General features: G+C 30.5%; 1 protein-coding gene across 1 annotated transcript in view; it reads right to left on the bottom strand.

Moving 5' to 3' along the window:
• Window positions 1–17,636, bottom strand: part of LRP1B (LDL receptor related protein 1B) — a 1,708,438-nt gene that overhangs the window by 108,973 nt on the left and 1,581,829 nt on the right. Inside the window, exons 72-77 of the mRNA XM_011354519.1 lie at window positions 12,930–13,052; window positions 8,320–8,445; window positions 7,480–7,617; window positions 5,817–5,951; window positions 3,036–3,155; window positions 1,201–1,442 (exon numbers count right to left, since the gene is read on the bottom strand). Of these exons, the coding sequence (XP_011352821.1) occupies window positions 1,201–1,442; window positions 3,036–3,155; window positions 5,817–5,951; window positions 7,480–7,617; window positions 8,320–8,445; window positions 12,930–13,052 (884 nt within the window). The remainder of the gene's footprint in view (window positions 1–1,200; window positions 1,443–3,035; window positions 3,156–5,816; window positions 5,952–7,479; window positions 7,618–8,319; window positions 8,446–12,929; window positions 13,053–17,636) is intronic.

The raw sequence follows: 17,636 nt of genomic DNA, 5'->3' as shown, positions 1-17,636 counted from the left end.
AAGCAAGCTTTTGTTTTAGAGATAAAGAAAACTAAAGCTAGCCAAGACTCTTAGTCTGCCTTTGGTCTGATAATGAAGAAAGAGATTATATGTGAGTGATCAAGGGCCAAGTGATCTAATAAATTTCTTGGTTCTGTCCAAGAATGTTCTCAATAGAACTTAATCTATTATATAACATTGCGTATAGGGGAGGAGGAACTGAAAAAACAACTCTGAATATATGAATTTTTACTCAGAGTTAATTTAATCTCACCTGAATTCGAAAGCTAATATTGTTTCTTTTAAAACCAGCTTCTTGCTATTTACCACTGATAAAAATGTATTCCAGATTTTAATCAAATGGTATTCATCTTTATGGTAGATCTCACTACAGAAAGGTAGTGAAGGCTTCCAGATATATACCTCTGATTCTTTTTAAATACAAAGTTTCAAATACATCCTACTGTGATAACACTTTACTTTTCGGTTGTATGGGAATGGCCAAGACACATAAAAATAAGTATTTATCTGTCATTTTTCTTCCAGGTTACTTCGAAATATAAAATACACAATAAATTGACATGCCCTAAAACAAACAAACAAAAAAACAATAGTCTACAATAACAAATCTAAACAAATGTTCTAGTTTATTTTTCTCAAAAGGAGTAATTTTAATAATCATGTCTATCATATACCAGCAAACAATATTGCTCTGTTTTAGATGGTCCCTGAGATATAGTTGTTAGCAGTCAGAAGAAATGGTATACCATGAAGTTGATCTCTTGCCCTATGAGAGAAGTGTATTTCTCATATTGTTAAAAATAAATCAACTTTCTCTATTTATTTTTGACAGTTTATTTTTTAACATAAAAACAAAATGATTGGTGTTAATATCAACTTATGATGATAAAACTCTCATGTTCATAATATATTGTTAAACACCATTAAATGTTCTAGAAATGTTTAGTGTCATTCATTACCATTCTTATATAACTAAGTCAAATGCATTAAAATAAAAGATAACAGCATGTAATTAAAATAAATTATATGCAGTTATGAGAATAAATGAATAGAGAAATGTTTTGTTTTTATATAGGAAGAATATTGGAAGAAATCACTGACTATATTATTATGTCCTGTGATCAGATATTGTGATAGATTAAAATAAAACAAGAAGGTGGAATGGTATGAGCCTTCAAATAATCAATGTTATTTACTTACAATCAAGCCACTGTTTGCTTGCCTTTTTTCTCTGCCTTGGACCCTTTTGTAGAAAATGCCTCCTGGATTAAACTGAGTACTCCAAATAATCATATCTCTTTGATAATATACGTCCATCCCTGTTATTCTTGAATTATGTTCAATATGAGAAATTTGTTGATGATCGCCACTGTAGTTGAATGGATATATAAAACCCAGGATATCAGTGTCATTAGCAATGTAGAGAACTTGATCTTCAGAGCCTGGAGATTATTATAATAAAATACAAAAATAAAGTAAATTTCAACTAATATAAAAGCAATGATTATATTGTTAAATTATCTTGAATTCTTAACACAGTTTCTTGCTCAATAAAAATCAACCAACTTTATATTGAGTTTTAATCTTCATGGCATTTTTTACATATGATTATTTAAACAATTTTTTAGTTATTAATGTAGGTTTTCCTAGAGAAAAACTTACCTTATGTCTAGAAAATCAGTATTTGTAGTAGATATTCAATGTGTGAAGAGGGATTTCTATTTAGTAAGTCACAGTATATTATGTTCTAATGGTTTCTCATTATTCAGATGCTATATTCTTTACCCATTAAGCTTCAAACATTTCTGAACATTTAGTTTATGCACCTAAGTGATCATTACTTTAGGCTAAGAAATGAAAATTAAGATATGAAGAATCTTCTTTTTCCGATATTCATACATATCTAAAATGTTCTTTTTTTTTTTTTTTAATACAAAGATGTCAGTATTTATTACATTCAAGTGCCATCGTTTCAATATTATCTAGAGTCTTGCTAAGTGGAACTCTCTGGCCTGAAGTTTTGACATCAAACAATACAACCATACTGGGCATACTGAAATAAAATCCTAAAGTAAATCTTGAAAGTATCAATTACAATATTAATACAACCAACCATAAGGAAAGATTGAAATGCATGTAGTATCGCTATATTTACAAAAATAGTAATACACGAGGTATAGTTTAGTTGCATAGGTTTAATAGTTCTCAGTGAATATTTACTCTGTAGCAGGCACTGTGTTAAGCCTTTCACAATTTATCTCCTCTTCTTACAGCAATCATGGAAAGTAGGTATTAGTATTCCCGTTTTAGAGATGTAGAACTGAGACTCAGAGAGTTAAATAACTTTCCCAGGCCACACACTCAGAAAAGTGTAATGTTGAAATTCAAATCCAAGTACATCTAACTTCATAGCCCATTCTTGATCCACTGATCATACTGCCTTCCTCTCATAATAACTCTTATTAACATTTTTCAATCATACCCTATAGCTAACATTTAAATTACAATATTATTTAGTATAAACATGTGAACATTAAAATCCATATTTAAAAAATTCCAAAATCCATATCTGTCATTTAATTTTTAAAAAATGAGTAGAGGTGGTATGAATTTGAAAGCATGATTTTATTTTAAAACCTTTAAAATTCTTACTCAAAATTTTATTCTCTTTATAATGCTAACCTTTAACCTGTTATTTTTATCCCATGGTGTAATAATTTCTCAAATACACAGAATAAGCCATAAGGAAAAATATTTCATATTCTATCATATTAGCTTTTAAGCTTTTACCTCTTCCTGACAAAATGATTTTAACAGTAATCATGTATTTGACAGTCACGACTATAAACCATCCCAGATTAGATTTAATTAAGAATAATAACAAACCAACTGACCAAGTTAATTAGCATTAAAAACTAATTTTATATTACGAGGCATGAAGCTATGGCTAAAATACAAATTGAACCTTTTTTTTTCTTCCATAATATGTTTATAGCAAAATGATACTAGCATTTGAAATAATGGTTATGACTTACCTTTTGCTATGCAGGTGTTATTTTTTTCTTGAAAATTCTGGTCACATACACATTTATATGATCCTTCCATATTTATACATTGGTGGGAACATGTGCCGAAGACCAAACATTCATTAAGGTCTGAAAAGAAGAGCTCAAAATAGTATCATCATAACCTTCAATTAGTACTTCTATTCCTTCTACATTTCAAAAATGACAAATTTCTTTTTTCTTATTGCAACTTCTTATTTCTGTTTTCTTTTATTGCGGTTGTATTTGTCTTTTCAAATCTTTGTCTGGGACTTGTGCAATATTTTTAGGCCATAAAATATTTTTATAACGGTTTCACTATAATAATTTATCAATTGTTTGTACATTGCTTGTTAGTCCACTTAATATATTAAAATATCCATTTCAAATTTCCCTAGTATTAGCGTTCACTCAAATAAACAGGTCTTGAGGCTTCCTTTTAAGTCTGTTTCTGATTACCTAACTCTATACCTTTGCACATGTTGTATACTGTTCCTTCGTCCATAATGTCCTTGCTTATCTTTACACAAAGAATTTCTACTCATCTCTCAAAATCCACCTGATGTGAACTCTTCTTCAGTCTCTATAAAAGTATGGTAGTGACCATTCATCCCATAGCTTCTACATTGCTGTTCTGGTATTTTTCTCTTCTAGCATAGTTCACACTATATTTCAGATATGCGGTTATACATTCATACCTTCTACTTGACTGTCAGTCACTTGAGGGCATACATTATGATTTATTAATCTTTATTGCCAGAATTTTGCAAATACTTGGCAGAGAATTAAGATATGGATAATCTCTAGTACATCTCTGGATTCATATACATGAAGTTATTATGTAACAAGAAACACTATGTGAATTAAACAAAAAAAGTGGATGCCTATATATAAACATATATATAAATCATAAGTAATAAATAAATATATTACAGGTAATAATCTGGGTATTGGCACATGCCTCTAATTTTAATGGCTTGAGCAGGGCAGGTAGTTGTGGTGAATTAGCTATTTTCTCTTCTTTCTCTTCTTTTACTTTCTATTATGGTAATTCCTCTGCCTCTTTCATCACAGATAGTTTCCCGAATTATGTGATAATCTGAGATAAATTCTTCCCTTGAATTAGAGAGCTTAAAGATAAATAATTAATATTAATTATCTTTTGTTTAGCACTCAACAGGATTCCAAAGGCTCATGGTAGAGATAAAGACTTTCTCAGTGACACTTGTAAATGGCAGTACCAAGGTTTACACTCAAGCTTTCCAATTCTGCTGTCTCTACTATGATACTTTGCCCATGGAGAACATAAGCATTCTCATGACAATTCATTTCTGGGGTTGAAATGTAGAGTAAAGATAAAGAAAAATGTATTTACTTATTTCAATGAGTACTATGTCAGAAATCAAGTAAAATACATAGTATCAGCATTTAACCACCAAAAAGTGTTACAACAAATATTTTTTATTTGTTTGGAACCTATAATTTTAAACAAGAAATTATTTGTTATCAGTTTCCCTTTGACATGAAATCAAAATAAGCAACAATCTGCATAATTTGATAAAATCTCAGCTCCTTGAAAATTTTCCAAATAGGATATTGAAATTTAGTAAATATATACAAGAAACAGAGCCTACAAGTCACATGAACAAGTTAATGTTTTTTGAAATTAAAATTTTGAAGAGATGTTTTCTGTGTATAGTGTGTGTGTGTAGTTTGTGTGTGTTTCCATGCAATTAATAGTTAGAGTCTAGGAAATAAGAAATATCCTAGTCTCCAGAAATAATTTGCTTTCTTATTAAAATGTAGAAAACAGGTCACCAGTTTTATGTCCCATGTTAATGGAAAAATAAAATGTCATGAATAATATAAACAAGTATATAATTCAAAATATGCATAAATATAACATAGATACAATTCTCTTTTGACTGAGTATAATTAATTCATTTTAATAATTTCATTTTGATTCACATGATACAAAATCATTTTTTCTTTAAACCAAGAATAATATAAAGAAACAGTAGAAAAGAAAGCTGCTAGGTAAAAGCATTTTAGGACTTGAATTTATCCTGGATAAGCCAGACTTAGATGATTTAAGTTTGGCTCTAATCATGATAATATCAGTTTTAATGGAGTAACTTGCAGAAGGTACAGATAGGTCTGTATTTTGTATCTCTATAGTTAAAGCCCTGATTTAAACTGTATTTACATATAACTTACTATGAGATTTTGGCGATACCACATGCTCAATTTTCAAATGATCTCGAGTAAGTTGACAGAGATTTATTTAGATCCAATCTTTGAATTTTAAAAGATACATCTTGGTAATACAAAGCACTGTTTAAGACATGGTGTTAGGATAAAATCACAATTCTCTAAAAGTGAATAGCCTATTGCAGCATTGCAAATGCCACAACTCAAGAGAAATGGTCATATAAACAAGTTTTCATGAAGTGCCTCTAATTCTCCAGTGGTTCCTGAACCAGTAATTTTGTTATTTGCATTTCAAAACAGAATTGTAACAATACTACTGAAATTCCTGGAGATCTGAATCAGCTACAGACAAGGCTCTGTAGCTTCAGTGATGGTTAGCTCAGCCTCAAAACAAACAGGCTCTTTACCCCAGGGACTTTCATTCTCATAAGTAAACTAGTATCCCGTAGACACATAACATTTTTATGAAAATCAATCCCCCGTCAGCTCACAATTTAGCAGCTTTGGAAGTCTTTTATAACCTAAGATTTAAGAACAAGCTGTTGAGGAAATGTACTATACCTTCACACTGTCTGTTTTTCATGTTTCTCTGAAATCCAGGCTTACAGCGACAGAAAACAGATGTTTTAATTTGATTACAATATGCATCATCTCCACATGGATTCACATTATCTTCACAAGTAAATTCGGTTGGAGCTGGGATTTAAAATACATGATCAAAACTAATATAATTCTAATATTGGAAGTGGAAGTTGTTTTTTTTTTAATTTAAAATTATATGTATTTTATAGTAGATGACTTTTATTAAATTTATAAAATTATGGTCTTCTCTCCATATAAGCTCCCTTTCTTATACAGGTATAGGAGTAGATAAAAAACTGAACTCATTTACACTGAATATAATTTAGACCAAACTGCCAATAGCTGATATTTATAGCTGTAATCTAGCTACATTACATTCTAAGAGGAAATCAAGAATCAAAGATTCAAATGACAAGATATCTTTACAATGTTAAGATGGTTAAGATGTGTGTGTACTGCATTCTTCTCTAAGAATAGAAACATCTCCTAGAAACTACCTAGGGATGTAGGAATTTATTGTTAACCTAGACTCAGTACTTAGGGTACAATCAAGGGTACTACCATGTTATTGAAGCAGGTGAACACAATCAACAGTTCTTAAACTTTTATAGCCTGGACAGACACATGAAGATTGAGTGTGTAGAATGTTACAATGGTCATGGGCTGCAACACAGGTTAACATGGACTCTGAGTTATATGTATTTCCCAGCATAATTGTTAGAATTTCATTACTTTATCTCCCATTCAGCAAAATATTTTAGCATGCAAATAAATGGGGGGGGGGAAGACATTATTCTAGGGCTAACACTAAAATAGTTCTATTTTATCTAAACAAATAAAATTATTGAGACATATGCAAACTTTAATTATCAGAATAACCATTATTAATCTCCACTAACTCTTGAATATTTTACAGTTAATTAAATTACATCAGTAGAATTATACTATGGGATAAGGATATATGTGGTCATATCCTGATGAGCATTGCTTCATTGCCCAGAGAGGAAGTGAGGATGGATATATTTTGATGCATAAATAAGAAAAGAAAAAAACCTCAAAAGTAGAAAATATTTTTGACTTTTATAAGCAACCTTAATTTGGAGTCATAGTTTATTTATTTTCTCAATATAAAAAATCAAATATCAAATATTATCTAAACATAAAATTCTTAACAGTCAAGATCCAATAACTCAAGTCCCATAGAACTCTAATGGATAAAATAATTATGGTTTCTTTAAGAATAATTTAGCAATAGATTAAAATTTTAAAATATTAAGACATCATTATTCAACAAATACCCATGTAAAATTTAAAAAGCATTAAAATTATATTTTATAATTATATTTTATTACTAAAATATAAAGAAATACAGATTTCTTTGCTGACATCAAAGTCTGCATTTGGATATTGAGTTCTTAGCTTTAATTCCAACAAAGGTACTCATAGCAAATTCAACCTTTCCCACCTCATATTTTCTGATACTTAAATGACATTCAAGTTTGCTTTGGCAAAAGCTTAAATTGTGTTATTATTTAAGCACATTTTGAAGAACACTTTTTTTCTCACAACAGTAATGGAAATTTTAGTCATCCTGAATCATAAACTATACTTGTATGTCACTGCACTTTAAGAGAAAACTCACTTATTCTGCATCCTTGTTCATCTGAACCATCTCCGCAGTCATCAAGTTGATCGCACTGGAGGTCCACGGGGATACATTTTTTGTTAGTGCAAGCAAACTCATCTTTTTTACAAGGTCTTGCTTTATACGTAAGCTTACCTACAGAGTCGGAAAATGATTAGTGCTTCACCATATCAAAACAAATTTATTGAGCACATAACATGTCCAGAATTTTACTTAATGCTATGAAAAACTTAAGTCTCTAATACTTTATTTGAAGCTCTTGGGGCCAAATTTTAAAATTTTGAAATGCTTGAATTTTTAAAAAAATAACAGTGCATTTATCTTATAGCAAATACCACCTTATTTCCATAGGAAAATGTTTGAATAATTTACCCTAAGTAGTACTTGTTAAAGTAATGTAAACTGCCCAAGACAGATTTTGTAACCAAATGATTTTGTTATTTAATTTAATGAAGCCTTTGGATTTAAGAGTTCTTTTAATTTCAGAATTGTGAAAAAAGGATTGTGTACACACGCATATAATCTATATAAGCCCACACCACCACAAGTATCTATTTAACAGAGAACATTTTTAAATCACTACGTTATTTCTCTCATTCAGTATTTTCTTTAATAAAGTGCCTATAACGGACAGATTTACAGACTAGTAGAGACTCTTGATAAAGTTGCACAGCTCTACTACGCAAATGAAATGTTAGTGGGTTATTTTTATTCCCTGTCAGAAGATCAAATGCCCGAAAAACAAATACTCTCAGACATACACATAAAAATTTTTTTGAGCTCTACAATTATCTTATAGCCATACTGAATCAATTATTTTACATTAAATGGATTTACCACCACAGTGATCTTCATCTGAGTTGTCCCCACAGTCATCAATCCCATTGCACATTTGTTCAGGTTGCAGACATATTCTGTTATTTCTGCATCTGTGAGGTCTTGTGGGTGGGCAAAGAAATTTGACTGAAAAAAAGAAAAACCAAAGCAGCTCCTTTGGGTATACTGACTTATAAAGAACCATCCTTCTTTTGTCTTTTTTTTTTTCTCCTTTCTGTTCAAATTCATAATCTAGCTTTTCTGAATACTTTTTTGTTGCTGTTGTGGAAATTGCCTACATGTAGATACTAGAAAAATATGTGATAATAGAAGCTTATGATCCTACTTATTTATATTAACCACAAAAGTGTGCATAGCTGAAATGTTGAATAAAATAAAATAAGAAAAAGAGTCAAATTTCATGGCCTCATTTCCAGATGCCTTATCTTAGCCTTCTTCACTTGGTGTGCCAAATTAATTTATGTCTAAGTTTTATACAACATGACAGGACACTTAGCTATCTGAAAGAGCAATTTCACACAGAATAGAGATTGAGCAAGTATGTGTTACAGGCCTAAAATTGAAAATAGGCCATCCAGTGGAAAAAAATCCCAACAATACAGCTGGGTTTCTTACCCTATGTCTCTGTAAACAAATGTGTAGCTATGTATTTCAAGTGTATAAGGTAGTATTATTTATTAACTTTTAATGTGTGTATGTGAGGGGGGCATAGAGAGAGAGAGAGAAAGAAAGAGAGAGAGAGAGAGAGAGAGAAGGGGAGAGGAGGAGAGAGGAGAGGAGGGGAGAAAAAGAAGGAGAAAGGGATAGAGACTTAGATAACAATGGAAGCCAGAAAATTTTACATTTATCCTTTCCATCACTATCTCATCAGAACAATTCCATCCCTAAACTAGGAAACTACTATAATAACTCTTCATCATCACAATTGGAATATTACAAGGTTCTCTCCTTGGTCCTCTAATGTCCTCACTCTTGAATTCTCTGCTCAGATATTCTTATTCATTCTCATGGATACACTTGAGCTATACCCTCAAGACTTTCAATTATCTAATTATAGCATTTCACAACTAATTATAGAACATTCTCTCAGAAATTTCAAATTAAACAAGTTCAAAATTCAATCACTTACCATCTTTTCTTGACTCCTTTCTTCCCATACATAAGATCTTTCTTATGTCCATAGTTCTGTTAGTGGCACATCATAGCCACAAGTCTGGGATTATTCTAAATGCATTCCTCTCACTGACTTTTGACTGTCATTAGTCAACAGGTTCACCTGATATTTTTCCCAAACTTGCCCTCTTCTTCCCATGCATACCAAATATAGTCACGACAGCTCAACTCTTTATTATCTCTTACAGAGATGACTTAAGTAGAATTCTAAATGCCTCAGTGTTATTGCTCAACCTAAGATCCTCCAAAAGTAAACAGAACAATCCGCCTAACACATTAATCTGATCATCTCTTTCATAATTATACATACAAATTATTTATAATAATGATTCAAATATACATTTCTTTCAAACCTCCTTGCAACACCAACCTTCCAAATTCTATATATGAACATGCTTCCTATTTCACACATAAAAAAGTAGAAATAAGAAGACAGGAAATGCATTCACATCTTATTAAATGATTGCACATTTACCTGCATCCACACAGTCTATTAACTCATTCAACTCATTTCAACATTTTTTTTTAATAACAGAGAACTGGTCACTACTCTTATCTAGGCTTGTTTTTGTTTGTTTGGTTGTTTGTTTGTTTTTTACCTGCTCTGAAACTAATTTTCCCTTGCCTTTTCAAGAATCATTCCATCTTCCTTGACACATTTTATTACTTTGGTTTTTCTTTTGCCACACTATTTTTGTTGTGGTGGTGGTGGTTGTTTTGCTAATTATTCTCTGGTCACTCACCTGAGTATTTTCTGACTGCTCATATTTATTTAGATGTTTGGTATCCCTCAATATTCTATTCTAATCTCCTTCTGAATGCTTTACTCCCACTCCATTTATCACAAATTTTATAGTATTTATTAGCATATTTTATGCCAACTCTCAAATTTATACTTGAGTGTCTCCTCAAATGAATCTCAAACCAGGCTTTTAATCTTGAAAAACTGTTCCTGTTCTTAGATTTTCCATCTATTCAACTGTGTAAACAAAAGCATTCTAAATATTATATTTGGCAACTTTCTTTCCTTTGCTCTGTATATCCAATTCATTATTTAATCCAATTAATTTTGCCTTCTACATCACCTTCAATTCTGTGTATACTTTACCATCATGTGCTATCATCTTAATTCAAGCTACCATCATAGCCTACCTACCTTACCGCAATTGTCTTAAATAGCCTTGCTCTTTTCTATCCAATATTTGTAAAATATAAATATAACCGTGTTCCTCCTCAGCTTAAAATTATTTAGTATTTAAAAAATTATTCAGTATTTTTAATTTCTTTCAAGTTAAATCTAAAAATTCCTATCAAGACTCACAAGGTTTCAGGTATATCTCCTTTCTCTTCAGTTTTATCCTAATATCTACCTTGCTCTGTACACTTCAGGTACACAGGTATTTTAATTCCTTCAGTAAGTTACAGTATGCTGTGCCTCAGGGTCTTTCTACATCTTGTTTCCTATGTTTACAGTATTGTGTCATCCATCTCCCCTCTCCCATTCCTTTCATCTACTTGGCAGTTATATATCTCTCGGACTTGAACTCAAATGTTATTTTTCAAAATTAAAGATTAAATAAAATATTTTGATTCTATAATTTTATAATTAGCTATACTTTTTCTTCAATGTGTATATCATAATTTGTACCTATATATCTTAGTGATCATCAAAACCACTCTTCCACTATATTCTCAGCTGCGTAAACTCTGTTTTTCTCATCATTTTATCACCAAAAATAATCTCTAGCTTAAAAAAAATTTATTATATGGAAAAATACTTTTTCTCCATACTGTTCATTATGTATACAGTGCTTTTTAGTATAAATTCTTCAACACCATAACTTTCTGAATTCCCCTTTAGGCAGAGTTTACTGTATTCCTCTCTGCCTTGTCTGTACCTTTTACTTAATCCTACCTTTGCTGGAAATGCAATGTATGAAAAATATTATTTATCTAACCACCATAATATCTCCTTGTCAAAAAGAATCATGTACCGTTCATTTTTTAATCCCCAATACTTAGCACAACCTCCAGTACTTAATAGTTTGACTGGATATTGACACTGATGACTGAGAGGAATGCAAAAAACATTCAGATAATCAAATTATACAAATTTTCCAGCAGTCGTATGGCACTGAGAATCATTTCCTGGCCCTGCAAGTGGAGGTGGGGGTGATTCTGAAGCCACTCATGGTTAATTAGTTACCAAACATTTTCTAATCCACTCACTAGTTTTGTGCTGAAGTGGAATAGAGAATTAAACAAACAAACAAACAACAAAAACAAAAAAAAAAAAATTGCTTGTAAAAATAATCAGTTCCGGCTTGATTTGATTATATAAACATTTTTTTAATGTATTTTGATTCAGAAATAATATAATCTCTGGTGATTTTCTAGAATACACTTTATAAGACTATCTAAAGAACTGAAATTGAAAATTAGTTATAAACTCTCATCAGTTGTACCTACAGAGACCACTCCTCAAAGACTTTTTCAAATTTTAAATCCTTTTAAAAATAAAGTTAACTCTCTGTTTTGGCTTTTTATTCAACTGTAATTTCAATAGTCAATGTCATCATCGATATTGATTTAACCTGATGCATAGAATTTAAGTACATACACCCATGTTATGTTTTCTTTCATTCACCTGATGTGCTATTAATAGTAGTAGCTTTAAAATAGAGGTAAAATTACCTTTCTTTCTGAGATTAGATTCAAATAATGAGAATAAGGACTAAAAATGTTTGCTAAATTCTTTATTTTGATTATCTAAAACTTTACATTTATAGTTCTTTGTTGCACAAGCACACTTCTGACAAATGTCAAGCAAGAGTAATAAATTTGAAGAATCAGTAACATTTTTTAAGACTTTCTGATTTAAAAATTAAATAACCCCTAATTTTACTTTTCTGTCTAACATTTGTATTATGTATCTATACCTTTATATTGATATATAGATATAAATATAGTTAGATACAGATATAGACCTTCTTTCTATGAACAATGTCAGCTTTAGTAGTGGGTAACATGAGGAACTACATGGTTTTATTATTCACATTTTTTTCCAAGTACTTACCGGTCCAAAAAAATATTTTAGACTAAAGTACCAATTTGGAATGAAGCCAAAGTCCTTACATGAACCTTACTCAATTTTAAAAGTTCAGCTACTCTAAATTCTCTCAGACACAACATAATCTATCTTTTTAAATAGTGTTGACATGTGAAAGTTTAGATTTAGGAGGGCTCTCTATAAAGTCATAAACTTCAAACAGGGTAATATCTTATTACTTGAACAAAAGCTGTATCTGTGGTTATACTTTTTTCTACCTAATCCCAGACTATAAGATGTGTGGTTCACCTCATCACTTCATTGATTCATGCCAGTACATTAGATCAGGACATAAGAGTACAATATAGAGCGACATGAAATGCCTTACCGCACATATCAGGGGCTTCGTCAGAGTTGTCTCCACAGTCATCTTCTCCATCACACACCCAGAAATGTAGTTTGCAAAGGGAATTATTGCAAAGGAATTCATCTGCTCTACATATATTTCCTCCTTTAATTTAAAACAAACAAAAAAGATAGAGAGAAATAACGATACAGCATAATTAAAGCCAGTCAGCAGCAACATGATTTTATTGATATTTCTCTAATTCATGATATTTCTCTAATTCTTAGCACAGCATCTAGTATCATACAGAAATATATATATATATATATATATATATATACAATCTGACTTACCTCATATATATCATATTTTCTTTCAAGAATACTTATAAGATGGTAAAAGAAAATTGTCTCAAATCTAAATTATCTTCCTTTTCACACCTATTTTATGTTAGCAAGTGTAAGAAAACTTAGGTTTTAAATGATATTAACTTTCATTATTAAAAATGTATTATTCTGGAAAGAAAAAAAAATGCCAAAATATTTGCATAATTCAGTTATATCTATAAACTGACAAACTGCATTACTGAAAACAGAATAACAAGTAAAAAGTTTTTGTAGACACAAAGAAACAATTATTTTATAACAGAGGTAAGAAATTGGCAATGTGGTTAAATATTAAATATAAATTATCCTTATAAGAATTGTGCAATAGAGTGCCCTACATTTTTTGTAATTTTTAAATGCTTACATTTTTTCTCCACAATTAAACAGCATCTAGAATGCAGAGATATTCTAACTTTACATTTATCACATGCAAAGGCCCCAAGGTACTAATAAAATGTTGGTTATGTGCCTAGATGTGTAGCAATGTATAATGAAAACTGAAATGATTGGGGAGTTAGGAATTCATTTTGTTTTGCTTTGGACAGGTCTATTAATTTATTTGGGATTCAATGTCTTTATATGTTACTCAATGTCTTTATGGTTAAAATGATTTATCAGGTCATATTTGCAAGCTGTATCTGGGGAAACAACACAAAGAAACTTGATGGGGCTATAGAATTAAAATAAATAAGATTGCTGTCAGAGAATTACATTACCTATTTAAACTTCATACATAAGAAACATGCTTTCTACATTGGCTAGATTTGATGATTGATGGTATTAACTAACCTTAACAAGGATATGTTCATTAAAACATGGGGCTGGGAAGTTATAGTGCTCATCCTTGCAAGCCTAGAAAATACTTAGGAAGAAGCATTGGTCATCTTGTAGGTACTCTTTGGAGGGAATCATGAGACTAGTTTTATGAAGGTCAAATATCTCTTATTCTGAGTTTTGACACACATAAATCTCTAATAATTCACTTTCGATGGCACAGATTTAACTGAGGAAATGACAGAATCACACTTAAATTTTAGAATGATAACACTAGCTATAGTTAGAGACCAAGATAATGAGAGCAAAGCCAAGACTGGAGAATAAAAAGACCAATTTGAATAGGGGTCGCAACAATCCAGAAAAGAACTGATGGTTACTTAACTTAGAACAGCTATGTTTGAGAGCTCTTTAGGAGATAGAGTCCTTAGAATCTAATGGCAAAATAGATGAGCATGGCAAAGGAGAGTGAGTAGTCAAAGAGTACTAAATTTTTGGTTTATTTGGACCATTTAGTGAATGTTAGTGTTGTTCAATAAATAAACACAGTGGGAAGAGTAGGCTTAATAGAAATAGTGACAATTCACTTAAGGTACTGGTAAGACAACCTTGTGATATTTAGCAGGCTAGTGAATAAACGTGTCTGAAATATAGGATAAGTTTCTAAGCTGTAAATGTATAACTGGGAACAATCAGATGTAGTTATTATTTGAAGTTTAGAAAAGAACAAAGAGATAATCAGGAGTTAACGATTGAATGGATAAAGAGGAATTAAAAAGAGAGTATGAACAGCCAAGTGGTTGAAGAAATAATTGGCAAGTATTCTAACCAGAAGGTAATAGTAGGCACTTTTAAATAATGCTAACAGAGTAGATTTAGTGAAGTGGTAGTGGGTTTAAGAAATATTTGTTGGTTATTATCAGATGAAAAGGTAGTATTTAGTATAGCCATCTCTTTCCAGACATTAGGCCTTAAACGGGAGATTGAAAGGAGAAAAATTAGATGGGTAAGAGATATGTGAACACATTTAAATACTTCTGAAAATAATTTAGTAGGAAGTAAGGTTGAGGATACATTAAAAAAGATAATTGATATAACAAATTCTTTGAGCATCCAGAATGTGTGAAGAGTTTAAGATCTAAAACAAAATGAAAAGGATGATGCATAGACTGGAGGTAAGTCTTCCATTTTAATAGAAAGGGAAGAGGAATGGCTAGGCAAGCTATAGGCAGTTTTCTTAATTGGTTGTCAGATGTTGAAAAAGGCTCATGATTTATTATTGCTGTGAAGTAGAAGATGAGCAGAAAGTCAACTTATTAAAAATCTGATATGGTTAATGGTAGAGAGAGATGTAAAGAAATATAGGTAGGTTGCTTAGAATCATGAGCGATAGGTAAAGCTGAGACCAATAATTTACAGTGATATTAATCAGAACAGTCATAAGATTTTTTTGCAAAAATACTTAACAGAACTGGTACAGCTTATACTAGCATTTTTAAGGACTAACTAACTCTAAGATACAGATAAAGGCAAGTCATTGATGAAAGCACTAGGTGAATATCACCATGTGAGACTTCTAACAAATAATATCTGGTGTTGGGGTGCCCTTTTCTTTCAAACTTCTGTAATGTTCAGCTATAAATGCCTTAATTCCAAAAATAATCTCGATAACCAAAACTCATAAAATAAAATATAAAAATATTCTATTTTTATAAAATATAAAAATTTAAAAAAGCAATAAAATATAACTCCATTTAACAATTTTCTGTCTGAAAACAATAACAAAATCAAAATGTGTAGCCTTCAGAAGTAAAGAAACAAGCTATGGGTGTAGGCATAACTCAATAACAAAATCCATAAATATAAAAAATGCTGTATTTTTTAGAATAAAGATTCTAGTGATTGAATCTCAATGCATGTTCCATTTACCACAGATTAAATTCAAACAAAATTTGTGAACTTGACATCTTCTGATTATTTTAGAAAACTCTATATGTAATATATCAGCATTGTTAAAAGAAAAAAAAATGAGTTCACTAAAGTATCACATTAGATAACATTATAATTTTCCTCAGGAGAGTGTTGGATTATAATTTACTATAGGTTCTTTATCGTAGTACAAAATTTGCATTTCAAAAAATGCACCACGGTATCTTGAGTCTAACTTAAAACATTTATTTTGAAATGGCATGAAGCACACATAAACAAAAATAGTACAAATTAAAAGAGATTAGTTGAATTTGAATCCCAGTTTCCTAGTCATGTCCTTGATCAGCTCAACAGGTTAATAGAATATAGGAAAGTATTAATTAACAATAATCTATGTCTAAATAGATGTGAGCCCCTAGCAGGTTCATAAAAATCTGGATAAGTGCATCACTATAGAAAATGAGCATCTAAAATGCTTATCTTAATTTGGGTTGACAGAAGCTTGAATATATGATAATATTTTATAATTTCCCCAAATAGTTTATACATTTTAAGCTGATGATTACTAAAAAGAATAACTCTCATTCTTTTCCACTAAAATTTCTCTAGGGAGAAAAGTCTGGCAGCTCAAGCCAAAACAAACACTAAGATTCCTTGAAGGAACAGAGTTTACCTTTGAAAATGTAAATGTTGCTATAAATTCCATAGTATTTTGGGTTTTAGTCTTTTTAAAGTAAACCAGTAAAACTGATTCACTTGGAAGATATTTCATGCTTATCCGGTCCCTAACACTTAACCCCTGTTAGCTCCTAGGTCTAGATTTGAGATGACTGGAAGTCAGATTTAACAGAAGAGACACTTAATTATGGCATCATTTCTTTGATGCCTTAATGTACATTTATCCAATACCTAAACCACTTCTTGGAAGTAAATTAAATACTAGAAATCTGAACTTGATCATGCCTGAGGTATATCTATACAGTATAAAATACTTTAACCATCAAAATATTTTATTGGTGTTTAATTATCCAACAACAACAACAACAACAACAACAACAACAACAATAACAGAAAAGAACACTCAAGAAAAGTTAGAGGAATCAGTAGGGAGGGGAGGGAAGCTTTGACGCATTCCTAAATGATTGAATTAAAGACTCAACTCTTTTTTTTTTTCTTTTAACAAATCATGTATATTTTATTAATGTGAAAACAGGCTGTCTAAATATACTTAAAACAGTATATATTATAATATAAGCAAGTGCATCATCTTAACAGAATTTTCAAAATTCTTAGCTTAGTATTTAGTTTAGATTTGCACTTGACAAGAACTTAAGGAAAGGAAGGTTATACATACTTATTGTTTAGTCTGGGACTCTATTCTAAAATATTTGTTTACTTTTGAGTTTATAATCAGTGATTAGACTATCCACTCCCAATCCAACATTTATTTTATTTTTTATTTTTCAAATACTGTTGGCATCTGAATATTATATAGTATTATACAATTTATACAATACAAAACTAATATAATATTGCATATTATATTAGTTTTGTATTGTATTAGCAAAAATGTCTAATCACCAGGTATACACCATGGTGATTAGACATTTATATAGTTTACAAAGTGATCACCCTAATAAATCTAGTACTTATCTGACAC

This window comes from Pteropus vampyrus, unplaced genomic scaffold, assembly GCF_000151845.1.
Source record: "Pteropus vampyrus isolate Shadow unplaced genomic scaffold, Pvam_2.0 Scaffold17, whole genome shotgun sequence".
NCBI lineage: Eukaryota > Metazoa > Chordata > Mammalia > Chiroptera > Pteropodidae > Pteropus > Pteropus vampyrus.
The sequence above is the reverse complement of the archived record's forward strand: the minus strand, read 5'-3'. Positions and strand labels throughout refer to the sequence as shown.